The sequence below is a fragment of the Pan troglodytes genome, chromosome 23 (genome assembly GCF_028858775.2).
Source record: "Pan troglodytes isolate AG18354 chromosome 23, NHGRI_mPanTro3-v2.0_pri, whole genome shotgun sequence".
Taxonomy (NCBI): domain Eukaryota; kingdom Metazoa; phylum Chordata; class Mammalia; order Primates; family Hominidae; genus Pan; species Pan troglodytes.
The window spans coordinates 41130014-41153363 of NC_086016.1; the positions used below are offsets into that span (position 1 = coordinate 41130014).

At 56.8% G+C, this 23350-nt stretch overlaps 1 protein-coding gene and 1 long non-coding RNA gene across 7 annotated transcripts in view; one reads left to right on the plus strand and one right to left on the minus strand.

Moving 5' to 3' along the window:
* Positions 1-788: 788 nt before the first annotated feature.
* Positions 789-22687, minus strand: CBX7 (chromobox 7). 6 transcript variants are annotated; one of them, XM_024352867.2, is made up of 6 exons: positions 22388-22687; positions 19805-19848; positions 11397-11462; positions 8654-8720; positions 4418-4490; positions 789-4065 (listed from the first exon to the last, which is right to left on the minus strand). In XM_024352867.2, exons 1-6 carry the CDS (start codon positions 22454-22456, stop codon positions 3908-3910), a joined length of 477 nt encoding a protein of 158 aa, XP_024208635.1. In that variant the 5' UTR covers positions 22457-22687; the 3' UTR covers positions 789-3907. The 6 variants fall into 6 exon arrangements, with proteins under 6 accessions (XP_024208635.1, XP_024208634.1, XP_515139.2 ...); XM_024352866.2 differs by having other exon boundaries at positions 789-4062; positions 4418-4769; XM_515139.8 differs by having other exon boundaries at positions 4418-4769.
* The window catches only part of LOC129138513 (uncharacterized), a 29230-nt gene continuing 20382 nt past the window's right edge, over positions 14503-23350 (plus strand). Inside the window, exon 1 of the long non-coding RNA XR_008541830.1 lies at positions 14503-14897. This is a non-coding gene — a long non-coding RNA (uncharacterized LOC129138513). The remainder of the gene's footprint in view (positions 14898-23350) is intronic.

The following is a 23350-nucleotide window of genomic DNA, read 5'->3' on the forward strand; positions in this document are numbered from 1 at the left end:
TTGCAGAGACCTGCGATGCTCACCCCTCCAAGGTTCTGGAATAAAGGACTCTTGGGGAGAAGCAGATAAAAGGTGCCAGAAGCACTTCCAGGCCTCTGACGACACACTACGGACCACGGTGATGGCCTCACCCAGAGACACCTGCAGTTTCCTGTTCCCGTCACCTCAGTGAATTCTCTGTCCATCCGGGGTCTCAGCGAAGGGAAAGACTTGTCCGAGATCATGGCCGGTGACCAGCAGACCTGGGACCTAAACCCCAGGCATTGCCAGGGGCTGAAGCTCTTTCTTCAGCACAGTGGGGACACCACTGTCTGGCCTCTGAGCTGCAGCTCAGCCATTGTAACCCCTGTGACCTGCACATATACATCCAGATGGCCTGCAGGAGCCAAGAAGTCTGGGGCAACCCAAAAGTACAAAAGAAGTGAAACAGCCAGCTCCTGTCTTAACTGATTGACCAACCTTATGACATTCCATTATGACTTGTTCCTGCCCTGCCCCAACTGATCGACCTGGTGACCTTCTTCCGGACAATGAGTATTATGATCTCCCCAACAGGCACCTTGTGACCCCCTCCCCTGGTGACAATAGCTAACCACCTTTCACTGTAACTTTCCACTGCTTACCCCAGTCCTATAAAACTGCCCCACCCCTATCTCCCTTGGCTGACTGTTTTTGGACTCAGCCCACTTGCACCCAAGTGAAATAAACAGCCTTGTTGCTCGCACAAAGTCTGTTGGTGGACGGATGCACTTGACAACCACCAGAAGGAATGATCAAATGCCCAGGAATTTTCTTTTTTTTAAATCATCTTTAATGTATTTTTAGTAATTTTTTTGCCTCATTTACCAGATAAATCATCTAAATAAATAGATGCTATACAGTCTCTTACCAATGTCAGTACAAAAATAAAACCGCGCTCTACATCCACTCTGACTCTCCCAGCACACACACACTCAGCAAAGGCATGTGCTTGGAATCAACTCGTGCCCCCGACCCCTCCCAGATACATTCATTTAGTCTGAACAAAGCTCGAAGCTCATTCTGTGCAAAGGAAGCGCTCTTGTGCTGAGACCTGGTGGCCGCAGCTGGCCACTTAGAAAGCAAAAGCTAAACCACCTCACAGAAGCACAGCGCCTGCCCCCAGAACAAGGGGACAGGAGGAGCTTGGCAACGAGGTCATCACCCGAACAGCAGTGACAGTCCTGCATTCCAGGCGGCCGTGCCAGGGGTGGGGGTACCTCCTCCGCACCCCCCACCACAAAAGGAAAAGTGCCCACAGGTCTCTACATTCAAAGCGGGTGGGGGCTGGCGGAAAGAAAGGCAGGTGGGCAAATGCTTTCTAAACCCTCCCCCCACCCCCAAGAGTACTGGCCTTTTAAGAGGGCTGCGGGGGTGGAGGTCACTGTCTGCCTTGCTCTACTGGGCCACTCTGGGCTGGAAGGAGGCCTGCACGGCCACAGCCATAGGTGACCTCATAGAGGTCACCTGTCCTGGAGGATGGTCCTAACGGCCCACAGCCTTTTCCCCCAGGGAGCTGGCTCACTACAGCCCATGAGCCACCTGGCTGCCCTGAGCTGGGCACCTCAGGCCCACCTGTCCCAGGTCACACCCCTGGAGTTCAGCTCTCCCTGAGCCACGGAGTTCCCCATGGGCCATAAAGGGCTGAGTAAGAGGAAAGATGTGTCCTGCTGCTGCAGACAAAAGCAACTGCAGCACCCACACAGAAAGCCCCGTGAATCCACAGACCCACAGATTGCGCAAATAGTTCTTTGAAAGTGACCAGGAAGCAGGAAAAAGGTCCCATGTCCCCTGGGGGATGGGGAGCGTGACTTCTGCTGGAAGCTGCCAGCCATGTTCCAAAGTCATGGGCCAAAACATTCAACTAGAGACCCCCCACAACCCTCTATCATCTTTACCTCCGCTGGGCACCCCTCTCCTGGAAGAGTTCCCTCTGAACCCCAAGCTTCCCCTTCCCCTCCACAGGGCTCCACAGCTGGAGATGGGTGGTGATTCCTGCCGCTCCTTGTCCAGACCCACCCCACTTATTCCTCTAGATTCCATTCCCTGGGCTGGAGGTGAATCAGGTCATCCCGGAGGGGACTGTCCCCCAATGGAAGCACTGAATTGACCGTGGACAACTAAAGATCGAGGAGGAAGGAAAGAGAGACTCAGGGATCTGGGAAGCCTGTCAACAGAGCACCCCATGCAGAAAGGGCTGCAGGCTGTCTTTGGTTTGGGAACCAGGGAAGAAGGGATTTGGGGAAAGAATCACCCTCTCCTTGCCTCAGTAGACTCTGTGACTTCCTGAGGACACAGAGCAGAGCTGCGAGGAGGGAGGGCAGGTCTCAAACTTGCCGGCCGCACTCCACTCTTGGTGTGTGTTACCCTGACTCTGACAGCCAAGGAAAGACAGGGGAGCCGGCCTTTTCCATGCTCCCCTCGGGCCCCCCAATCTGTTTTTGTCTCCCCTACAGGACTGGAAGAGAGGGAGAAGTCACTCCTCACTGGCAGGGAAGCCACTGGCCCCCAGGACACCTTGTACAAACCAGAAAACAAGTGCACCTTGCCAGGGGTGGGCTGGGGCAAAGCCTGCCCATCACACAGCACAGCCTGACCTCAGAGAGGCACGGCAGAGGTCCCTCCACAGGAATACAGCTCAGCCCCAGCTGTGGCATTTAGGTTGGATGGGGAGGGGATGCAGAATGGAAGGAGGAAGGGGCTTAGGAGTCAAGGGCTGCCCTGAGAACGTGGTGGGACACTCCCTCCCTCCCTGACTGCCCACACCTGGGTTGGCTGAGTTGGAGGGGAGGGCAGAAAAAGAGGGGAATTGGAAGGGCTGAAAAGTCACCTGAGTCAGAAAGAACAAGAACCCCTCGCGGGAGGAAGGACAGGGTCCAGATGTCTCAAAGCCTGTGCTGATACATCACACAACTTAGCAGACGCCTGCACACCCGCAGCCTGGCCCGGTGCAGCTGAGAAACCACATCTGTATGCCTGGAGCATGGGGTGCCATCGCACCTGTGCCAGACCCCTGCCCTCCGCTGAAAGCCGCAAGCAGGTAGCAAGGTGCATGCAAGGTGGGGTGAGTGCAGGTGTGCTGGTGAGGTCTTTTGTGCTGTGAATCACCCCACGTTCGCCTGGCCAGGGTTTCTAACCCAGGTTCGCAAGGCCCGTGTGGACACGTCTGCAGACACACATGCTTTCACGGGGCACATGGGAACGTACACGCGAAGGGTAATGCGTGCACACCTGTGCAGCCGGGTGTGCATGAGCGTTTCTGCACAGGCCAGGTGATGAGGGGAGGGCAGGGCTCTCAGCAGAAGGGTCTCAGCGGCGCCTCCTCCCTGGGAAGGATAGAAGCCTCTATGAAGGGGAAGGGACTCACCCCAAGTAACCTCAACCCTTCCTCCTGCCCCTTCCTCCCGCCCCACTCACTTTTGGTCAAAACCAGCCTCCACAGCCCACCGCAAAGCCAGAGAGGAGAGTTCAAGGTAAAGACCCAATTGAAACAAGAGAAAAGGGGGAAACCAGCCAACCAGGCTGGGGTGGCCACTCAAGGGAGAGGGTTTGGGCCTTCCAATGCTCCTTTAACTCCCAGAACCAGCTGCTGCGTCACTAGAGGAGAGTGATAATGGTGGTGTCCCCGGCAGGTGATCCTGTCCCCATCCTGCCCTGGAGGTGGTACCCCCACTCCCAGAGCAACTCTCTCCATCCCCAGCCTGAGGCCTCGTGGTAAACATCCCTCAGAGAAAGGGCAGGTGGTGGGAGAGTAGTGGGATCTTCTCCCCTTTTGCTGCTCGGTATTTTTTTAAATAAAATAATTACCCCGCCCCCAACCCATTCCTATCTCTGGAAGTCCCACCCCAAGCCCAAAAGAAAACAGTTTAAGAAAAGTAAAAACGGTGATTCAGAACTTCCCACTGCGGTCTCGGAAGAAGCCCTCAGCTGCCTGGGCCTCGCGGAAGGTGACGGTGATGGAGTTGGCGGTGATGTCGGTCACGGTCACCTCACTTGAGGGGAGCGCAGGTGTCCAGGGAGGGGGCCCCTCGGCCAGGTCGGCATCTGCTGCAGCGTCAGACACACAGATGGGGGCAGCGTTGACAAGGTGGGAAGCCATGCAGACCACCCAACCCCACCCCAACTCCAGCTCCTCCTCTCTGTGTCTTCAGTCAGCTCAGGGCCTCACACAGGGCTGGACACTTGGGAGGAGGGCACTGGGTGCATCCTCCCCGCCTAGACAAGAGCTCAGCCAGAGTGGGACGACAGGAGGAGCCCTGGGCTAGTGCTGGGCCCTGAGCCCAGACCCGACTGGCCCCACAAAGCACTACAGGCCCTCTTTGGACATTGAACCAGCTGGACCTTATGACCCATAGGGCCCTTTCCAGCTCTGAGGGTCTCTGGGCTGGGGCCGCCTTACCCTCCTCTTCAGGGGGCTGCGCAGCAGGCTCCCACTCGCCGGCCGCCTGCAGGACGTCTGGGGCCGGTGGCTCCTGCAGGAAGAGCTCCCGTCGATGGCTGTGGCTCTCCAGGTTGGGCCCGCGGGGCGGGAACTTCTTTCGCGAGAGCCGCAGGTACTTGTGGGCCTTTCGGGGCTTGCGGAGCGGGAAGGGCAGGGTGGGCACCAAGGGGCCCTTGTCCACCAGCTCAGGTGCCCCCGCCTTGACCACCCCCTCAGGGCTCCCGCTGCCGAGTGGGCACGTCAGGGAGAAGCAGAGCTTCTCCTTGCCCTTGGCCTTGTGGGAGCTCCGCAGGTCCATGCTGTACAGCCGCTGCAGGGGCAAGCCAGGGCAGCGCGGGTCAGCCCCGCCCTCCCACCCGCCACACCTTTGCTCATGCTGTTCCTCCCACCCGGAATGCCCTTCCCATGCCACGTCTACCCACTCAACTCCTTCCCATGCCACGGCTGGCCATCACCCCACCCCAGCCTAGCCCAGAGAGTGCGCCCTGGGCAACCCCAGGGTCTGCCAGCTCAGCCCTGCCTCTGGGCCCCATAGAGCACTCGCATCCCAGCGTTTACTCCTTTGATACCCAGCAGAGAAGCATACAAGAAGGACAAATTGAAAACTGGCCAAGAGAAACAAATCTGGATGCATTAAAGAGTTAGCCTTCGTTTTAGGAAAGGCATCTTTGCTTGCCAGAGCACCTCCAAAACTGACACTGCCAGCTCACCCGGGAGATGGTGCAGGCAGAGGGCCAAGGTGTGCTCTTGGAGTTGCTTGGGGCAAAGCCAGGCCAGCAGCACACACAGCCCCGGATGCCCAAGCTACCCAGCCAAAGGGACAGGGCTCCACCTGGCCTGCAGATGCACCCCGACCCCTCCAGGGGGCTCCTGGGCTCTGTGATTGCAGCCTGCTCTGCTGATTGCCCGCGACACATCTGGAGCTGGAGGGCAAGTCCGTCCACCCCTGGAGTTTGTAATGTCGGGATTTATCTTATTTACTTGGGGAGAATTTACATGAATCTACAAAAGATTCATGGTGCCAAGATGTTGGGAGACTCTGGATCACTGGGACAGTACCTTCTCCTGCCACCTGCTACCAGAGGTCAGGAGCTCCCAGGAAGATAGTGCAGCCATCAGATGGGACCTGTGAGGTCAAACACCTCCAAGCTGAGGGAAGGGATGACACACGCAGGTCCCACTCACAGTCGTGCCTGTTAACGGCATCACATGTCCCCAGGCGCCGGCTGCTGCAGTGATGGGAGGAGGGCTGAACTGGGAGGGGACTGGGAAAATACTGCAGTGGCTGGGAGGCACGTCTGGTAGGCAGCTGACTCAAAACCCACTCCTTCCAGCGGGCTCACAGGCCATCAGAAGCCTAGTAGGGGCCAGGCACAGTGGCTCACGCCTGTAATCCCAACACTTTAGGAGGCCGAGGCAGCTGGATCACCTGAGGTCAGGAGTTCAAGACCAGCCTGGCCAACATGGCGAAACCCCATCTCTACTAAAAATACAAAAATTAGCCAGGCGTGGTGGCAGGCGCCTGTAATCCCAGCTACTTGGGAGGCTAAGCCAGGACAATCATTTGAACCCAGAAGGCAGAGGTTGCAGTGAGCAGAGATCGCACCACTGTATTCCAGCCTGGGCGACAGAGCGAGACTCTGTCTGGGAAAAAAAAAAAAAAAAAAAAAGAAGCCCAGTACATTCTACCATTCTGCAAGGCAGGTTCTTCTACGTCCTTGGCAACCTCATCACGAGAGAACTACAGCTACTAAAGGGACGCGGGTGCCAACAGTCAGGTCCTGGGTAAGCTACCGGCCTCCCTGGGCCTCAGTTTCTTTCTCAGCGAAACAATGAAGAGACTGTAGGAGCCAGCCTCCGAGGAGGGCCCCAACCACACCCACCTCCCGGAATTCACACCTATGCGCCGTCCATTCCCACACCCAGTGCTGTGTTGTGTGACTTCCCAGGCTAGGGCATAAAAGATACTGTGGCTTCTTCCCTGCTCTCTCTCTCAGGTCACCCACTCTGGGAAGCTGGTGGCTGCACTGTAAAGACACTCAAGCAACCCTCTGGAGAGGTCCACATGGTGAGGACCAGTCCCTGTCAATGCCCAGCCCTGACTCACTGGCACGTGAGCAGCCCCCTCGGAGGCAGATCCCACAGCCCTGGTCGAGACTGCAGATGACTGCAGCCCAGCCAACACCTTGACTGCAGCCCAGACTAGAACCACTGAAGAACCAGCTAGCACACTTCCAAATTCCTGACCCCCAGAAGCCATGGGAAATAATCAATGTTTATTGCTTTGAGTTGCCATGTTAGAGGGGAAGAGATAACGAACACACCTGCCCTGTAGGCTTAGTATGTGGATGGAGTATATTCATCTGTGAGGCACACTGGGCAGGCAGCCTGGCACACAGACGTCCGGGAGATGTTACTTCCCTTCCTAGGCTCAATTCATGCCAAACCCAATGGAACATGCCCACTGCATGAAGGGAGGCCCACCCCCTCTGGCGAAAGCCTCCATGGGCTATAATCAGGAGTGGCCAAGGACGCTTGACATGGACCACATACAAGTGGACCAAGAATCCTGACTTTCTGGCTTCCAATATCCTGCCTGGTGGGTCTTATTACATTAAGGAGAGCGGGTATTCTCTTCATACCCATTTTACAGGTGAAGAGGCTTACCTACAACCACACACAGGCAGAGAATTCCTTATCCGAAATGCTTGGAACCGGAAGTGTTTCAGACTTCGAATTTTTTTAGGATTTTGGAATATTTGCATTATATATACTAGCTGAGCATCCCCAATCCAAAAATCTGAAATTTAGACTGCTCCAATGAGCACTTCCTTTGAACATCATTTTGGTGCTCAAAACGTTTTGGATTCTGGAGCATTTCAGATCTTGTTTTTCTTGTTGGGGTGGGGGGGGCGTGGCAGGGGACGGAGTTTCACTCTTATCACCCAGGCTGGAGTGCAATGGTATGATCTTGGCTCCCTGCAACCTCCACCTCCTGGGCTCAAGTGACTGTCCTGTCTCAGCCCCCTGAGTAGCTGGGATTACAGGTGCCCGCCACCATCCCCAGCTAATTTTTGTATTTTTAGTAGAGACAGGTTTTCACCATGTTGGCCAGGCTGGTTTTGAACTTCTGACCTCAGGTGATCCACCCACCTCGGCCTCCCAAAGTGTTGGGATTACAGGCGTGAGCCACCGCACATGGCAGCATTTTGGATTTTGGATCAGGGAGACTCAACCTGTGACTGCACTGCTCCAAGATCCATGTCCCTGTCACTGCAAAGCACTGAGGTCAGGAAAGGCCCCCAAGACCTACGACGTGGGTACTCCGGGATGCTGCAGAGACTTGGGTCCCCAGCTGACTGAAGGCTGGAACAGGAGGCCCACTCAAAAATGACACACTTCTAGGGGTCTGACATTCCAAGGCTGTAGTTCTACAATTCTAAGATTCTGTTTCTGGCCGGGCGCGGTGGCTCACGCCTGTAATCCCAGCACTTTGGGAGGCCAAGGCGGGCGGATCATGAGGTCAGGAGATCGAGATCATCCTGGCCAACATGGTGAAACCCCGTCTCTGCTAAAAATACAAAAATTTAGCCAGGCGTGGTGGCGGGCGCCTGTAGTCCCAGCTACTCGGGAGGCTGAGGCAGGAGAATGGCGTGAACCCGGGAGGTGGAGCTTGCAGTGAGCCGAGATCGTGCGCCACTGCACTCCAGCCTGAGCGACAGAGCGAGACTCCGTCTCAAAAAAAAAAAAAAAAAAAAAAAGATTCTGTTTCTTAGATTCTGAAACTCCAGCCTCTCATGTTTCCTCAATTCTCAAGTTTATGTTTCTGAGATTCTCAATGATAATTTTGTGTTTAGGGATTCTGAGCATCGAAAGGCTCAAAGCTTTCAGGGCTTCCTTACAGCAAGATTCTAAGCTTTGAGAATTCTAGGATTCCACTGGCCATATGCCTACTCCCCCTCCCAGGTGGCACCGCCCACCCAGGCTGTCTTCCCCGGGCACCAGCCCCACACGCAGGCTTTTCCCAATTCCTCCCATCAAAACTTACCCAAGTGCCCCACCCCACAGTGCCCTGGGTGGTACAGGGGAGGGGACACAGATCAGCTCAATCAGCCAGTGCAAATGCACCAAGGGGCAGAGGGGGACTTAGGGTTGGGCAGGGGGAGAAAGGAGGCACAAAGGCAGGCTGGTTACCTGCAGCAGAAGCCGCTTGGGTTTCGGACCTCTCTTCCTATACCCCGATGCTCGGTCTCTCTCCTCCCTGGGGTGTGAAGCAGGTGGCAGAAGAAAAGGAAACACTGGTGACATCTAAGGGAAGGGAAGGCATCCGCTTCGCCCGCCCTCTGCTGTCTGTCAGGGAGGGGACACTCCCCACAGGCCTGCCCACCAATCCTCCCCATTGCCTGGCTGGGGCCATAACAACGGGGTCAGATGTTCAACTCCCAGGGCCAAGGTCTTCCCATCTGACAAACGTGGAGGGCAACTGCTGAGGGGGGACTTGCAGCATCTCCAAAAACAGTGGGTCCTTACGGGGCTCCAGGGCCATGTGTGGGCTCTGCTCTACGTGCTCCTAAGGACCCCCTAAAAACGTGGCTCAGTTTTTCCTCCTAGGGGAGTGATACAGAAGCCTGTCAATCCAATTTACCTTGAATGTCCCAGGAGAGCTGATGGGAATGGCTAGTCCCTCTGCAAGTAAAGCTCTGCACAGACTCCCCCGAATTTGGGATCTCTGTGAACCTGGGAGAGCGGACCGGCTCCTACCCTGTCTGTCCCATCTTGTCGGGGGACAGGATGAAAACCAGCCTGTTCTGAGTGCCCAGCAGATGCCTTCCCATGTATCAAAAACACAAAGCACAACTCAGGCCGGGTGCGGTGGCTCACGCCTGTAATCCCAGCAATTTGGGAGGCTGAGGTGGGTGGATCACTTAAGCTCAGGAGTTTGAGACCAGCCTGGGTGACATGGCAAAACCCCATTTACCAGCCAGGCACGGTGGCTCACGCCCGTAATCCCAGCACTTTGGGAGGCTGAGGCAGGCAGATTACGAGGTCAGGAGATCGAGACCATCCAGGCTAACACAGTGAAACCCTGTCTCTACTAAAAATACAAAAAAATTAGCCGGGCGTGGTGGCGGGCGCCTGTAGTCCCAGCTACTCGGGAGGCTGAGGCAGGAGAATGGCGTGAACCTGGGAGGCGGAGCTTGCAGTGAGCCGAGATCGCGCCACTGCACTCCAGAGCCTGGGCAACAGAGCGAGACTCCATCTCAAAAAAAAAAAAAAAAAAGAAAGAAAAAGAAAAAACAAACAAACAAAAAACCCCATTTACCAAAAATACAAAAATTAGCTGGGCACGGTGGCATACACCTGTAGTCCCAACTATTCAGGAGGCTGAGGCAGGAGAATTGCTTGAGCCTGGGAGGCAGAGGTTGTAGTGAGCCAAGATCGCACCACTGCACTCCAGCCTGGGAGACAGGGTGAGACCCTGTCTCAAAAAAACAAACAAACAAAAGCACAACTTGACAATGCCACGAAGCTACACATGACACATAAGACAACACAACCAGAGACTCCAAACAACTGCTGAAAGTAATGGGGAGATTCAGTCATTTCATCCTGCCTCCCACTTCAGTTCTCTCCATCCACACTCTCTGCAGCCCCCAGTACAGAGGCCACGTGGACAACAGAAAGAATGTGGAGGCCTCGTGTGACCTTGGGCCAGGCTCTTACTCTGAGCTTAGCACATACCAATGAACCCCACGGCATCTATTGCAAATGTCTGACCATCCACTGAGCATCCATCCCCAGCAGGACACCAACGGACCAAAGGGAAAGGGCCCCTGGTGGAGGACTAGAATCCGGGCCTTTGATACCTGTCCACTGCTCTCCTTACCACGCTCCATGGGATTCCCAAGTGTCGCACCCTGTTGGACCAAGGCCCCACCACACACCTGGGAGGCAGAAAGAAACCCTGGGATGGGGACACCCTGATTTTAAAAGGAAAGAACAATAAAATTTGTCTTTTGAATCCATGGCAGGAAATCTCCTGGAGAAGGAGCCAGAAGAACCCAGCAGCGAGGGGCAGTGGAAAAGCCCCCACCTGGAGGTGGCAGCCCTGGCCAGGTCCTTGCTCTGAGGCTCCAGGTAAGAGCCTCAGTTTCCTTCTCTGTCAAACAAAACCCTCATTCCTGCCTCAGGAGGTTGTCATAGGGGCCAAATACAAATGATTTTGTGAAATGGTCCCAAGCCGCACAAGGCAGGCGGGCTGGGAGAGGCAGGGAACCTGGGCTGCCTGCTGGTGGGGAGGGCGGCCAGAGAGGGCACACGGAACTGTTAGGGTGTGCTCAGCTTCCCTGAGGGGCCCTGGCAGAGGTGGGAGACTGACTTTGCCTGGGCCACTTGGACAGGAGGTGGCAGGGGGACAGGCCAGAACTCAGAAATCCCGGCCCCAAAGCCCACGCTCCTGCCCAGCCTTCCTTGAGCTTCGTCAGACACTCCTTCCTGCCCTAAGAGGTCCTCTAGAGACACCGTCTCTGATCTGTCACCCCCGCACAACTGGCAGTGCCGCCTCCTAGCACACAGGGCATCTTTGTGAAGCATTTTAACATTCTTCACTGGAACAGAAACCTCTTACGGCCCCTCTGAGGTTTCACCCTGGGAAATCGGTGTGTTCTTCAGGGTGGCCCATTTGACAGCAGAGAGACTGAGGCCCGGGTGGGTAAAGGAAGTGACCGAAATCACCCAACAACAGGAAAGGGCCCCAGGGTCCTCAGCTGCCCTGGGACTCAGTGCCCACCATTTTCACCCAGCTGCAGGCTGGGCTGGCCTGCACCATCGGACACCCCTACCCTGCCCCAACAACCCCTGCCAAGCCAGCAGCAGGCTCCTGGGAAGCCTCTGAGCCGGCCCTAAGCCCCACCCGGCGGTGCCGAGGACACCGTACTTCTCCTCGTAGGCCATGACGAGGCGGGGGTCCAAGATGTGCTCTTCTGGCTCCCACGTGCTGTACCTGGGGAGAGGAATGAAAGGTCAGAGTCGGGGCTGGGTGCAGTGGCTCACACCTGTAATCTCAGCACTTTGGGAGGCCGAGGCGGGCAGATCACCTGAGGTCAGGAGTTCAAGACCAGCCTGGCCAACATGGCAAAACCCCATCTCTACTAAAAATACAAAAATTAGCCAGGCGTGGTGGTGCATGCCTGTAATCCCAGCTACTCGGGAGGCTGAGACAGGAGAATTGCTTGAACCCAAGAGGCAGACGTTGCAGTGAGCCAAGATGACACCATTGCACTCCAGCCTGGGTGACAGAGTAAGACTCTGTCTAAAAAAAAAAAAAAAAGGTCAGAGCCATCACTACTACTGGGCAGGTGCACCAGCAGAGGCCACTGCTGCTGACCCAGGGCCCACTGCAAGTGTGCCTTCACCCTGTCCTGGTAAGGTGTCATTGTCACCTACTTCAAGGACAGACCCAGCCTGGGCCTCCTGAGGGCTCCAGCGACACCAGAACTGCCCTCGTTCATATCACTCTACAATGTGACTGGGTCCAACTCCTCGTTAGACTCCACGATCACTAGAGACCCTCGGGTGCCAGGAGGAGAGAGGGCACCTGTAAGCCCCACACCAGGCAAGAGAGAGTGAAAAGGAGCCAGGGCTCTGGGGACACGCTCACGGCCTGGGTTCAAGTCCAGCTCTGCCCCTAGCTAGCTATGCGACCTTGAGCAACTTCCTGAACAGCTCTGTGCCTCAACGTCCCCCTCTGTAAAGGACTCTTGTGCTGATGAGATGTGTCTTCCAAGTGTTTAGAGGGTGTTACAAGAGTAACAGCGTGCCTGATGTGTCGTCAGTGCACTGTGTTTGCTGCTGTTGCTGTTCCTCCCCGCCCTCCAAACCCCATCCCCACCCCCAGCATAGTCTCCCTCTTCAGTGCACCTCACCCAGGCCACAGCCAGGTCTGAAGTTCCCTTGTCTCTGGGCCTGGTACACAGCAGGTATTTGGTAAGTGTCTAGTGGCTGAATGGTTCAGCAGGCCTAGTACAGGCCCCCGGGTAATGCTACAGGGGATCTTCTACCCTCGCCACCCAGCCAGGGAGCACCCTCCTGCTGGGGCAGACCCTGTGATGTCAGCGCAGCGGCTCCAGAGCTCACCTATCTGTGGAACCACCGTGGTGACACCCACCACGCCCTCGTTCCACTAGCACTCCTGTTTACTTCGTATCTGCCTTTAGAGCAGCTTTTTTGGTTTAAATTATTTTAAAAGCAAACTATGACTTCCATAAATGGAAAAACCAGTATCACTCACCATCGACGCAAACATAAAAACTTTTCCATTAAAAACAATATATGTACAGTCAAGTGCCTAATAACATTTCTGTCCGTGACGGCCTGCGCATGTGATGGTGGACCCATAAAATTACAACGGAACTGAAAAATTCCTGTCATCTAGTGACGTCTTGATGATCCTGACCCTGTGTAGGCCTAGGCCAATGTGTGTGTTTGTGTCTTAGGTTTCAAAAACAAAGCTTTAAGGCCAGTGTCTTAGGTTTTAAAAACAAAGCTTTAAGGCTGGGCACAGTGGCTCACGCCTGTAATTCCAGCACTTTGGGTGGCCAGATCACTTGAGGTCAGGAGTTTGAGACAAGCCTGGCCAACGTGGAGAAACCCCATCTCTACTAAAAATACAAAAATTAGCCAGACATGCTGGCGGGCGCCTGTAATCCCAGCTACTCGGGAGGCTGAGGTGGGAGAATCGCTTGAACCTGGGAGGCAGAGGTTGCAGTGAGCCGAGATCGTACCACTGCACTCCATCCTGGACGGCAGAGCAAGACTCCAGCTCAAAAACAATGAAAATAAAAATATAAATTTTATTTTAAAATTAAAAAAAAACTTTAAAAGTAAAATAAACTTTTTTTAAATAGAAGAAAGCTTATAGAATATAAAACAAATATTTTGTACAGCCATACATGTTTATGTTTTAAGCTAAGTGTTACTACAAAAAGAGACAAAAAGTTTTAAAAAGTTAAGTTTATAAAGTAAGAAAGTTACTATAAGCTCAGGTTAATTTATTACTGAAGAAAAATATTTCTGTATAAATTAGTGTAGCCTAAGTGTTCAATGTGAAAAATATTTCTGCATAAGTTAGTGTAGCGTAAGTGTACAATGTTGACAATAGACCAGGTCTTCACATTCCACTCATCGACAGTGAGTGACATGTGTCTGGGTGACAGAGCAACTTCCAGCCCCGCAATCTCTGTGCCTGGGAAGTGCTCTAGAAGGTGTCCCAACTTTTATCTTTTACACTGTATTCTTACTGCACCTTTTCTACGTTTGGATGTATTCAGTAGTCACACGCTGTGCATGCTTGTAGCCTGGGAGCAGCAGACTCTATTACACAGCCCAGGCGTGCAGTGGGTTGTACCATCTAGGTGTGGCTAAGGTCACTCTGATGTTCGTACAATGAAATCACCTAACAATGCATTTCTCAGAATGTATCCTTGTCATTAACCGACGTGTGACTGTGTATAAAACATACAGACAAAAGCAAAGCGATGCCCTATGGCCCTGGCCAGAGGCTCTGCTAGGTAAGGCGGAAGGCAATGGGCGTTAGCGAGGAGTTAAAAGGCAGAAAGAGCCTGGGAGAGCCCCTGCCCTGCCGCCTCCCAATCCCTAGAGCTGAGGCCTCTACCTGACAGTATCCCGGGAACTACCTAACGCTAGTTCAGTCCCAAAATGCTGCCCAACGACAGAATGCTCGCCTCCTTGCTTCCTCTAACACTCTGGCACACCCACTTGGTGTCGGGCCTCTGTGGGCTCGCAGTGAAGCCCTGAGCCTGGGCTGCCCCTTCCCATGTGCCCCCTGCCAGCCGGCCCTCCCTCCCTTTGGGTGCCCCATCCCTCCAGTCAACTCCTAGCCGACCCTTAAGAGTCAGGTATTTGTAGCCTTCCCTGACATCCCTCCCAGGCTGTCCCACTGCCAGCTGGACGAGCCTGCCCCTCCTCCACCCTCCTTACAGCTATACCTAGCCTTGGCCATAATCACTAATGGACCAGGAAACACCCTGGCGGGCAGAGCCACCGCAAAGTGGCCCGCTCAGGCCCGCCCGGGGCTCTGGGAAGGGCTGGGGAGCCCCTGCAGAATGCCGAAAGCGAAACTACAGCAGAAGCCACCAGAGGCTGGCAGACACTCTAACCCTTCCTCCCCCCGGAAAAGGCTGAATCTCCTCACTCTAACTGGTAGGAAGGGGAATTTCGTGCTCCTCTCTCCACAGCGTGCTCCTCCGCACCGCCCTGCCCATTGCTTGCTGATGTCCCTGCTGTGTGGATCCTGGCAGGTCCCAACCCTTCTCTGAACTTCAGTTTCCTCATCTCAAGAATAATGACCACTACAGTAACAGCAGGTGTGCGGCCGGGACCGCCAGGACCGCACCCATCCTCAAAAGGCGCTGGCGAGGTAGGTGCTTAGTTCTTACCCCCATTTTACAGATGGAGAAACTGAGACACGGAGGTTGGGCAGCCAGCCCAGCGTCACTGAGCCAGTCAGTGGCCGGCCCGTGTTGGCTCTCGGCCACACTCCGCCTTCAGGCTCCTCCCAGGCCACCGCGTCTGGGACCCCCGACTGTGCAGCCCGCGGGAGGGGGCGTCGCCCCCCCTCCGGTCCTCAGTGTCCCACGGCAGGGCGCGGCGCACAGTGAGCGCCCCGAAAGGGTCGGCTGGATGCAGAACGGGTGGTTGCCGGCCCGGGCAGCTGGGTCTGAGATAACAGGGTCGCACTTGGCTGCCGAGTGCAGCCCCAAGTGGGGGGAAGGGGCGGCACCAGCGTCTTAATTGTTTGGACCCAGCCGGTAAGGAGGACGCCGCGCCGCACCGCGCCGCGCCCTCCGCAGTGCAGGAGCCCAGAGGCGCCAAGGGGAACGCGCTTCCGAAGAGCCGGGCGCTGGCAACCCAGGAGCGCGCCACTAGCGTGGGCGCCGCGGATCGAAGGGATTAGACCCCACGATCATCGGAGACCCTCGGGTGCCTGGAGGAAAGCGGGCTCCCGCAAGTCCCAGGACACCCTTCCCACACCAGGGGAGGGAGAGTGGAAAGGAGCCAGGGCTCTGGGGACACGCTCGTTGCCTGGGCTGCGCGGACCGCGGCGTGGACACCGGGGGACTGCGGGGGTCTGCACTGGGCTCGCGGCGCCGGCGGGGCGGGAACCGATCACCCCGTGGGAGGGGGCGGAGCGCCCAGGCCCCGCCCCCGCCGGCCGCGCGCACGCACGCACGGGGAGAGGCGCGCGCCGGGATTACCGGCAAACCGAGGGGGCGGGGGCGGGGAAGGGACGGCGCGCGCCGGCTCCGAGATAAACACGGCCACGTGACCTCCCCGCCCCGCCCCACGGCCGGGTAAACAAGCCCCGGCCGCCCAGCCAGAGCCCCGCCGCGCAGGGCTCGCCCTGCTGCGGTCAGGGCACGCAGTGGGAAGGGGCGCAGCGGGTGCAGGACCCCCGCCGGCCTTTCCCGGGGGGCCGGGGGAAGCGGGGTTTGGAGGCGCTGCTGAGCTGTGACGCAGGCGGCCTTGGGGCAGGTGGAACCACCCGGAACCCTGCAGAGCCAGGCCAACCCCCAAGCCCCAGTCCCCACTCCGATTTAAAGCTGCTGCACAGGAGACACAGCACGGGCTCTGGTCCAGACTGCGGGGTGCGGCCTCGTTCAGGAGACGCCACCGCTCTGGGGCCTCATCCTAAAGTGGGCCCACCAGTAACCCCAGTCGTATAGGGCTGTAGTGAAGATTAGATGTGTTAAGCCACGGAAAGCATTTCGATCAGTGTGGTACACAGTGAAGGCAAATAAGCCTGAGTTAAATCAATGAAAAGCCCAGGGAGCGTAAAAGTCTGCGGCTCCTAACTCCAGTCTCCCCAGCCTGGGTGGAGACAGCTCCCACTCTGCCCCTGGCAGGGTGTTAATGAATCTTGTCTTGTCTCAGGCAATCTTCAGCAGGGCCCTGTGAAGTTAGGGCCTCATTTTTATAGGTGGGGAAAGTGAGGCACAGAGAGGTTGAGGGCTTTGCCCTGGGTCACATAGCTGTAAACCTTCAGAGGCGGAAAGCCTCAGCACTTCTCACTGAACTGGCCAAAAGGCCAGCAGGCAAGAGTCCTAGTCATCTCTAGTGGAGTTGCCTGTGTATCAGGCGCCCGTAGTTCACATCTGCCCAGCTCTATGACCCTGGGCAAGGCCTCATTTGCCGTAGGCTTCTGTCTCTCCATCTGTAAAATGGGTTGCTATGAGTGGTTCAAAGAGTCAATGCCTGATTCATAATAGGGGCTTATTGACAGCCTGGCCATGGCTGTGACCACTGACATCATTCCTAAAACTCCATAGGGCCACTCCTTCCAAAACGATGGAGAACCATTCACAAGTGGGGAAGAGAGGAAGTCATTCTGGAAGGGGGAACAGCAGGGCCCTGGACAGGCTGAAATGTTATCTGGAGGCCTCAGGCACAGCTGGCACCTGTACCTGATAATGTCACATTCCCTGTCCCGGGCCCCGAGCCCCTCCCTGTGCCATTTGCTGTGCTTTCCAGAAGAAGCAAGAGAGCCCCACTGCCACACTTGTTTGCTGGGGAGATAAAACAGGCAAGGCATGTAGTGGTTTAGCCTAGGCCTGGCACAAAGTGTCCACTTTTTTTTTTTTTTTTTTTTTTGTGGGGGACGGCATCTCACTGTGTTGCCCAGGCTGGAGTGCAGTGGCACGATTCTCCTGTCTCAGCCTCCCAAGTAGCTGGGATTACAGGCGCACATCACCATGCCTGGCTAATTTTTTATGCTTTTGGTAGAGACGGGGTTTTTGCCATGTTGGCCAGGCTGGTCTGGAACTCCTGACCTCAAGTGATCCGCCCACCTCAGTCTCCCAAAATGCTGGGATTACGGGCATGAACCACCATGCCCATCCCAGAGTGTCCACTTAAATCATGGTTCCTGTTACTGTTACTGAGAAGAATGTAAGTCTCCCCACCTACAGGGCAGATGCTGAGCAGGAGAATGACTACCCCGCCCAGGCCGGCACTGCCCAGCCAAGGCTCCCAGGCCTGGAGGACACAGCCTGCCTAACTCCCCACCCCCCACCCTCTTTCTCAGCTTTTTCTCCAAGCAGGGCCCCCGAGGAGGGGAAGACAGAGCTGGCTCCCCTGCTTCTCCCCCAGAGTGAACCTCTGTTTCCCCCAAGTGAGGTGGGGATGGTTAGCAGCCATACCTGCCTCACTCCCAGACCGTGGTGGCACTGTGGATGGCATGAAGTGGGCACCACAGTGCATGGGGTTGGCAGTTATATTTTTTTAAGGACCAACCCTCTCTGGGCCTCAGTTTCCCCATCTGAAAAATCAGAGGACTGGCCTAAATGATTTCTAAGGATACTTTGCACTCCTGAGAAGAAGGGAATCCCTTAGGTCCCTTTCCTGACTGGGGAAAACAAAAAGTACAGCTAGGCTATCTATCTAACTTAATCTTAAAACCAAATGTTTACTAAAGCACTTGGACTGGGCTGAACATGCATTCGCTCAATTACATCCACCCTCTCACCCTCACAGTAGCCTGCAAAGGAGGCTTCACCATCTCAACTCGAAGACGAGGAAGCAGAGACCCAGCCATGGTGGGCCCCTGTCCCAGGGCTCATGCCTGTCGGGTGGGCAGCCAGGCCTAGAACCCAGGACCAAAGTGGAGGGGGGTGAGAAGAGGCAGCCATGAGGGCCCATCTGGTGGCCTCAGCATGTTAAGAAACAAATGGGTCCCCAGGCTAGGGGCACAGCGCAACAGAAGCATCGAGGGCCTCTGCTCTGGGAGCCTCCTTCCTTCCCTCCTGACGAGCTGCAGTGGGCAGATGGATTCACATCCAGGATCAATCAAAGTGGGGGAAGGAACTTTTCATTCATAACGGCCTCTGTTTACAGAAGAGAATCTTCCAAAGAGTGGAGTCTCCAGAGGAGGAAAAATAGCCAATAGTGTCCTGAAGGCTAACAGCTGGTGGCCACAGCTTCCTGGTGCGAAGCGAGAGAGGCAGGGGTGTGCGCGCCCAGGGAGGCGGTGCTCCTGCTGCCCACTCTGGGCATCGTCACTCCCTTTACTGCCCCCTTCACTCAGGCTGGAAGCCCACCTTCTAGCAGCTGGGTGTGGCGGGGGAGGGATTCTCCTTCAGCCCTCAGAATATTCGGGAAGGGAAAACTGAAGTGGGGGTTGGTGTGAGGGGTGGAGTGTATTCTCGGCCTGCCAGCTCCCAACCCCTGTCATCAGGATATCCATAGGTCACCCAGAACATGTGCCCAGGCCTTTCATCCCACAGGGCCACCAAGCCTGTGAGACGAGTGCAGGGCCTGGGTTTCTGAACCCATTTTGCAGAGAGGGAAGCTGAGGCACTGTGGGCTGTCTTCCTCTCTGCTGTCCCTCCCCACCATCACCCCAGAATGCCCACAGGACCCGATACCAGGTCAGCCGCCACCAGCACAGCAAAAAGTCCCTGCCCGACAGCAGCAGCTCTGGGCAGAGGGGGTTTCCAGGAGTCAGTCTCCGGGAGGCGGGGCAGGGGGTGGGGCACCCACAGACCAATGGGGAGGCCCCACGACTAGCTCATTCCCTCCCCCTCCCAACAACTCCCTGCTGGAGGGCATTGGTGGGTTCCTGATGGGGCCTCAGCAGGAGAGGTGGAGAAGCTGGGAGGTCTCAGATGCAGCTCCCTGCCTCCCAACTCTGAGATGGGAGGCTGGGAAGGCACAGAGGAGACACCTGAAAAGGAGAAGGCCTAGTTCAAGTCCCAACTCTGCCTCCACTTGCTGTGGACCTAAGGCAAGCTGCTTACCCTCTCTGAGCCTGTTTCCTCACCTTGAGAGCGCCTGATCACACCTACCTTACAAAGCTGTATGGGAACCTGCTCTATAGACTGGAAAGTGCCGTCTAGAGGTGAGGGGGATTCAGGCTCTGCCCCTGGCCACACAGCACTGAGGACTCATGCAGCACTGTGCTTAAAGCAGCTGGGGGCCCCTCCTCCTCTCCAGAAGCCATCTCCAGTAGCCCGGATGCTGGGCCTTCACCTCCCAGTTGCCAAGAAAAGCCACAGGGAGGGGAGGAGGGAGAGCAGAAGCTCCAACTAGCAGAGGAGCTCAACACTCAGGAGGGCAGGGTGAGAAGAGAAGCTGGAGACCCACCTTGACCCTCCTGTGGTCCAGGGGGAAACTGAGGCCCAGAGAAGATGATGATTAAATCAAGGTCAGCTGTCCAGTTACAAGAGTAGCTGGAGCTAAAAGCTAGGCAGGGGAGGGGGCAAAAGGCAGGTGGAGGAATGCATGGGTCGGTAGGCAGACAGACAGACACACACACATGAAGGAGCTTACTTTGGGGGCCATCCTTTCCACTTCACCAGATACTCGACTTTACCCTGAGAAGAGAGAGAAGCAGACACAGTGAGTCTCGTGGTTGCCCCTACAGCCACTCGGAAGGACAGTTAAGGCCCAAAGGAGCCCAACTCCAAATCCCATCTGCAGACAGGTGTCTCCCCAACACACAAACACAATCCGGGGACTGTCCACCAGATCCTCGCCAACCCATATAACCGCGACTGCTGCATGCCCGCCCCATACTGCCCTCCCTAGGACAGTACAGGAGTGCGTCTGGCTCCAGCCACCTCTGAGGCTCCTGAGGCCCAAGCCCAGGGCTCATGTCACACACTGGGAGCTGAGACTGCATGGAGGTGTGCGTGCGTGGCCAAAGACCCACAGTGTCTAGAGCCCCAGTGCACAGGTGGGAACGCTTACTTTCTTTTTTAGATTGGAAGAGTCTCCAAATACGAAAACATTCCTCTCTGGGGTAGTCCCCACGCTCCTCCCCCATCTGCTGAGTCCCCTTTCAGTCTGTGAGTGGCTGCCTCTGGCTCAGAGGTAATGGGCCAGTGACTTGAGGACTCTCAACTCAAAAGACCCTGGCAGGACCCCATGGAAGACTGGCAAAGTCTCCACCTTCAGAAGGGGTGGTCAGCCCTGTGGTTGTTAGAAAGTAGAGCCAGGCCCCTCCCTTCCTCACAGGCTTTAAAAGTTTACAGTTACGGTGGCTCAAGCCCGTCATCCCAACACTTCGGAAGGCTGAGGCTGGAAGATCGCTTGAGCCCAGGAAGGAGTTTGAGACAAGCCTGGGCAACACGGTGAGACCCCTGTCTCTGAAAAAAGGAAATTAGTCGGGCATGGTGGCACTTGTCTGTGGTCCCAGCTACACAGGAGGCTGAGGCAGGAGGATCGTTTGAGCTGGGGAGGTTGAGGCTGCAGTGAGCCATGTTCATGCCCCTGCACTGCAGCCTGGGTGACAGAGTGAGATCTTGGTGCCAAGAAAAAAAAAAAGTTTACAGTCCAACCCCACTGTGAGTGAAGCCCCTGCACGCCAGAACTTTAAGACCAAAATATGATACTTCCTCACAAAGGCTTTCCCTGGTGACCCTCTCCCATGCTGTCTCCACTGGCACCTTGCAGTTCTATTTCTGCAGAGCACACAGCTCCATCTGAAGGCATCTGTCTGTATCTCCTCATTCACTGTGTGCCGCCTCTGCAGAATGCCAGCTCCCTGAGGGAAGGGATGGATCCCTGGGGCTTAGACTGGTGCCTGGTACCTGACCAACCCTCAATAAATATTTTGAGTGACTGGCCGAAGGAATGATGATCTCGCCCTCTTGTGCTACCCTGCGGGCTCCATCGTAGAGGGAGTTAGTGCTGTGCCTGCTTCAGGCTACACAGCACAAAAAGCACTGAGCTTTGTGGAATAAATTAATTCTCTTTTAAGTGGAGGAAACCCTAGGAAAAAGAAGGAGGAGGAACAGCTGCCTCAATCAGAAGAGTAAAACCCCAAGCACAGCTGGAGGAAGAAAAGATGCTCCTGACCACCTTGACCTTCACCCTTGGCCCGAGATGCCAGGACTGAGTTTTCTCTATGGAGAAAGAAGATGGGCTGCCAATCAGCCCAGTTGAGCTCCTGCTCTACCTCCCTATCTAACTTGCTCGGTGACCTTGAGCAGGTCACTTCCTCTGCCTGGGCCTCAGTTTTTGTCTCTGTTAAATGGGAGGAGGTGACCCCCTAAGGCCCCTCCCAGTCGGCCTGGAGCCTCCCAAAGGGCTGCAGGGAGGAGGAGACAAAGGAAGGACAGTAGTGCATAACAGGAAAGGAACTTCTCCCCAAGGATTTCCCCAGCCTTAGGCGAGCCCCCTCGCCAAACAAGTGCACGGGAGGTGTAGACGCCAGGCCCGGACAAAGTCTAGCCCCAAAGTGTGGGGTTCTGAAACCAGCAGAACAGACACCTCCTAAATTGCAGGGTGTATGTTTTGAAGAAGGCAGATGGGGTAGGAGACTAGGGGATGCCCCAGCGCAGGGGGCGGGCTTCAGAGCCCTGGCCTGGGCTAGGAGTTGAGGTGGGGGTGGGGGCGGGGAATAGGGATGTGCTCGGGTGGGGGTAGAGGGGGCAGGATCGGAAAAGGCCAAAGTCCAGCAGGAAAACTTCAGAGGCCGGAGGAGACTTTTCCAAAGCTCCACTTACAACTTGAAAGGATTTGGTGCCAACGTCCAGAGTCCCGAGTTCAAGACCCAGCTCTGACCATAACGCGCTAGGCAAGTCCTTTCAACTTGGGCCTCAGTCTCCCCATATTTACAATAAAAGGGGAGCGAGGTGGGATGGCGCTGAGGATCCCTACGTCCGATCCTAATCTCCAGCTCAGGCAGGCTCGGCCGCCACTAGCATCCTGGAGCGACAACTTTTGTTCTACTCGCCCTACACGGTGGCAGGGAAACTGAGGCACGGGCTGGGGAGACGGGCCCAGCAGCGCAGGGCTGCCGGGGCCCCCGCGCCCCGCTTTCCCCTTCAGCCCCAGCGTGGAGGGAGCGGTGCTGGGGACGGGAGGGACCCCACTGGGGTCCTGGGAGCCGCCCCCGGGCAGCCTCACCTTCCGCACGCGCTTCTTCCGGATGCTCTCCACGGCGAACACCTGCTCGCCGATGGCTGACAGCTCCATGCGGGGCGGCGGGCGAGCGGGCCCGGGGCCGGGCCGGGCCGGGGGCGGAGCTGCGGGGCCGCGGCTGCGGCGCGCGATGCTGGGGCTGGCGGGGTCCCCGTCACCCTCGTCCGGGCGCGCACGCGCACGCGCGCACACCCCCTCGCGCTCCCTCACGCCGCCGACGTTCCATTTTTGAACCTGCGCAACGTTTTCCTCGGCGCCAGCGAGCGAGCGCGCGCAAGGAGGGGGCGGGGCGGGAGCGCGCGGACCGGCCGCGGGCTCGGCTCGCGCCCTGAGGGTCAGCCCCGCCCCCGAGCCCCGCCCCCGAGCCCCGCCCCCGTCGGAGCCCCGCCCCCGTCGGAGCCGCGCCCCCGGGATCCGCCCCCGCGGGTTGCGATTGGGCCGCGGGCCGCGAGCCGCGAGCGCGGCCGTGGGACTTATTTGGCTCGGTCACCGGCTGGGGCGGGGCGGAGGCTCGCGCGCCCCGTCTCGCTGTGACGCCGGGGCGGGACGTGATCCTTAATACCCAGGCGGGCGCCTCATAGCCTCCCGGTGACTGCCAGGGGCCGAAGTGGCAGGGCCCAGTGGAGCCGACGACAAAGTCAAGGCTCAGAGCGGGGAGGCCATTTGCTCACCTCCCGCAGCGGAGGAGACTGGGCCCGAGGCGCAGCCCCTCGAGTTGCAGGAAAGCCGGGACCCAAAAGGCTTCCCACCGTGTCCGGACGTCGCAGGGCCGAGGTCTCCCTAATCCGGCCTTCTCCGCGGCGCAGTTTGGCCAGTGTCTCCACGTCCGTCCACCCACCCCTCCATCCGCCCTTCCATTTGTCCATCCGACCCTCGGTGGTCGGTGCCCAGACGCACGGGTCAGACGCGGGCGCTGCCTCGAGGGCTCCCGGGCCGGTCCCTCGTTCG

Coding starts and splice junctions, on each gene's coding strand:
- CBX7 (XM_009438419.5), bottom strand. CDS start 22,456: ATGGAGCTGTCAGCCATCGGCGAGCAGGTGTTCGCCGTGGAGAGCATC. Junction 19,849..22,387: donor GGAAGAAGCGCGTGCGGAAG/GTGAGGCTGCCC, acceptor CTCTCTTCTCAG/GGTAAAGTCGAGTATCTGGT. Junction 4,066..4,417: donor GCAGCCCCCTGAAGAGGAGG/GTAAGGCGGCCC, acceptor CTGACGCTGCAG/CAGATGCCGACCTGGCCGAG.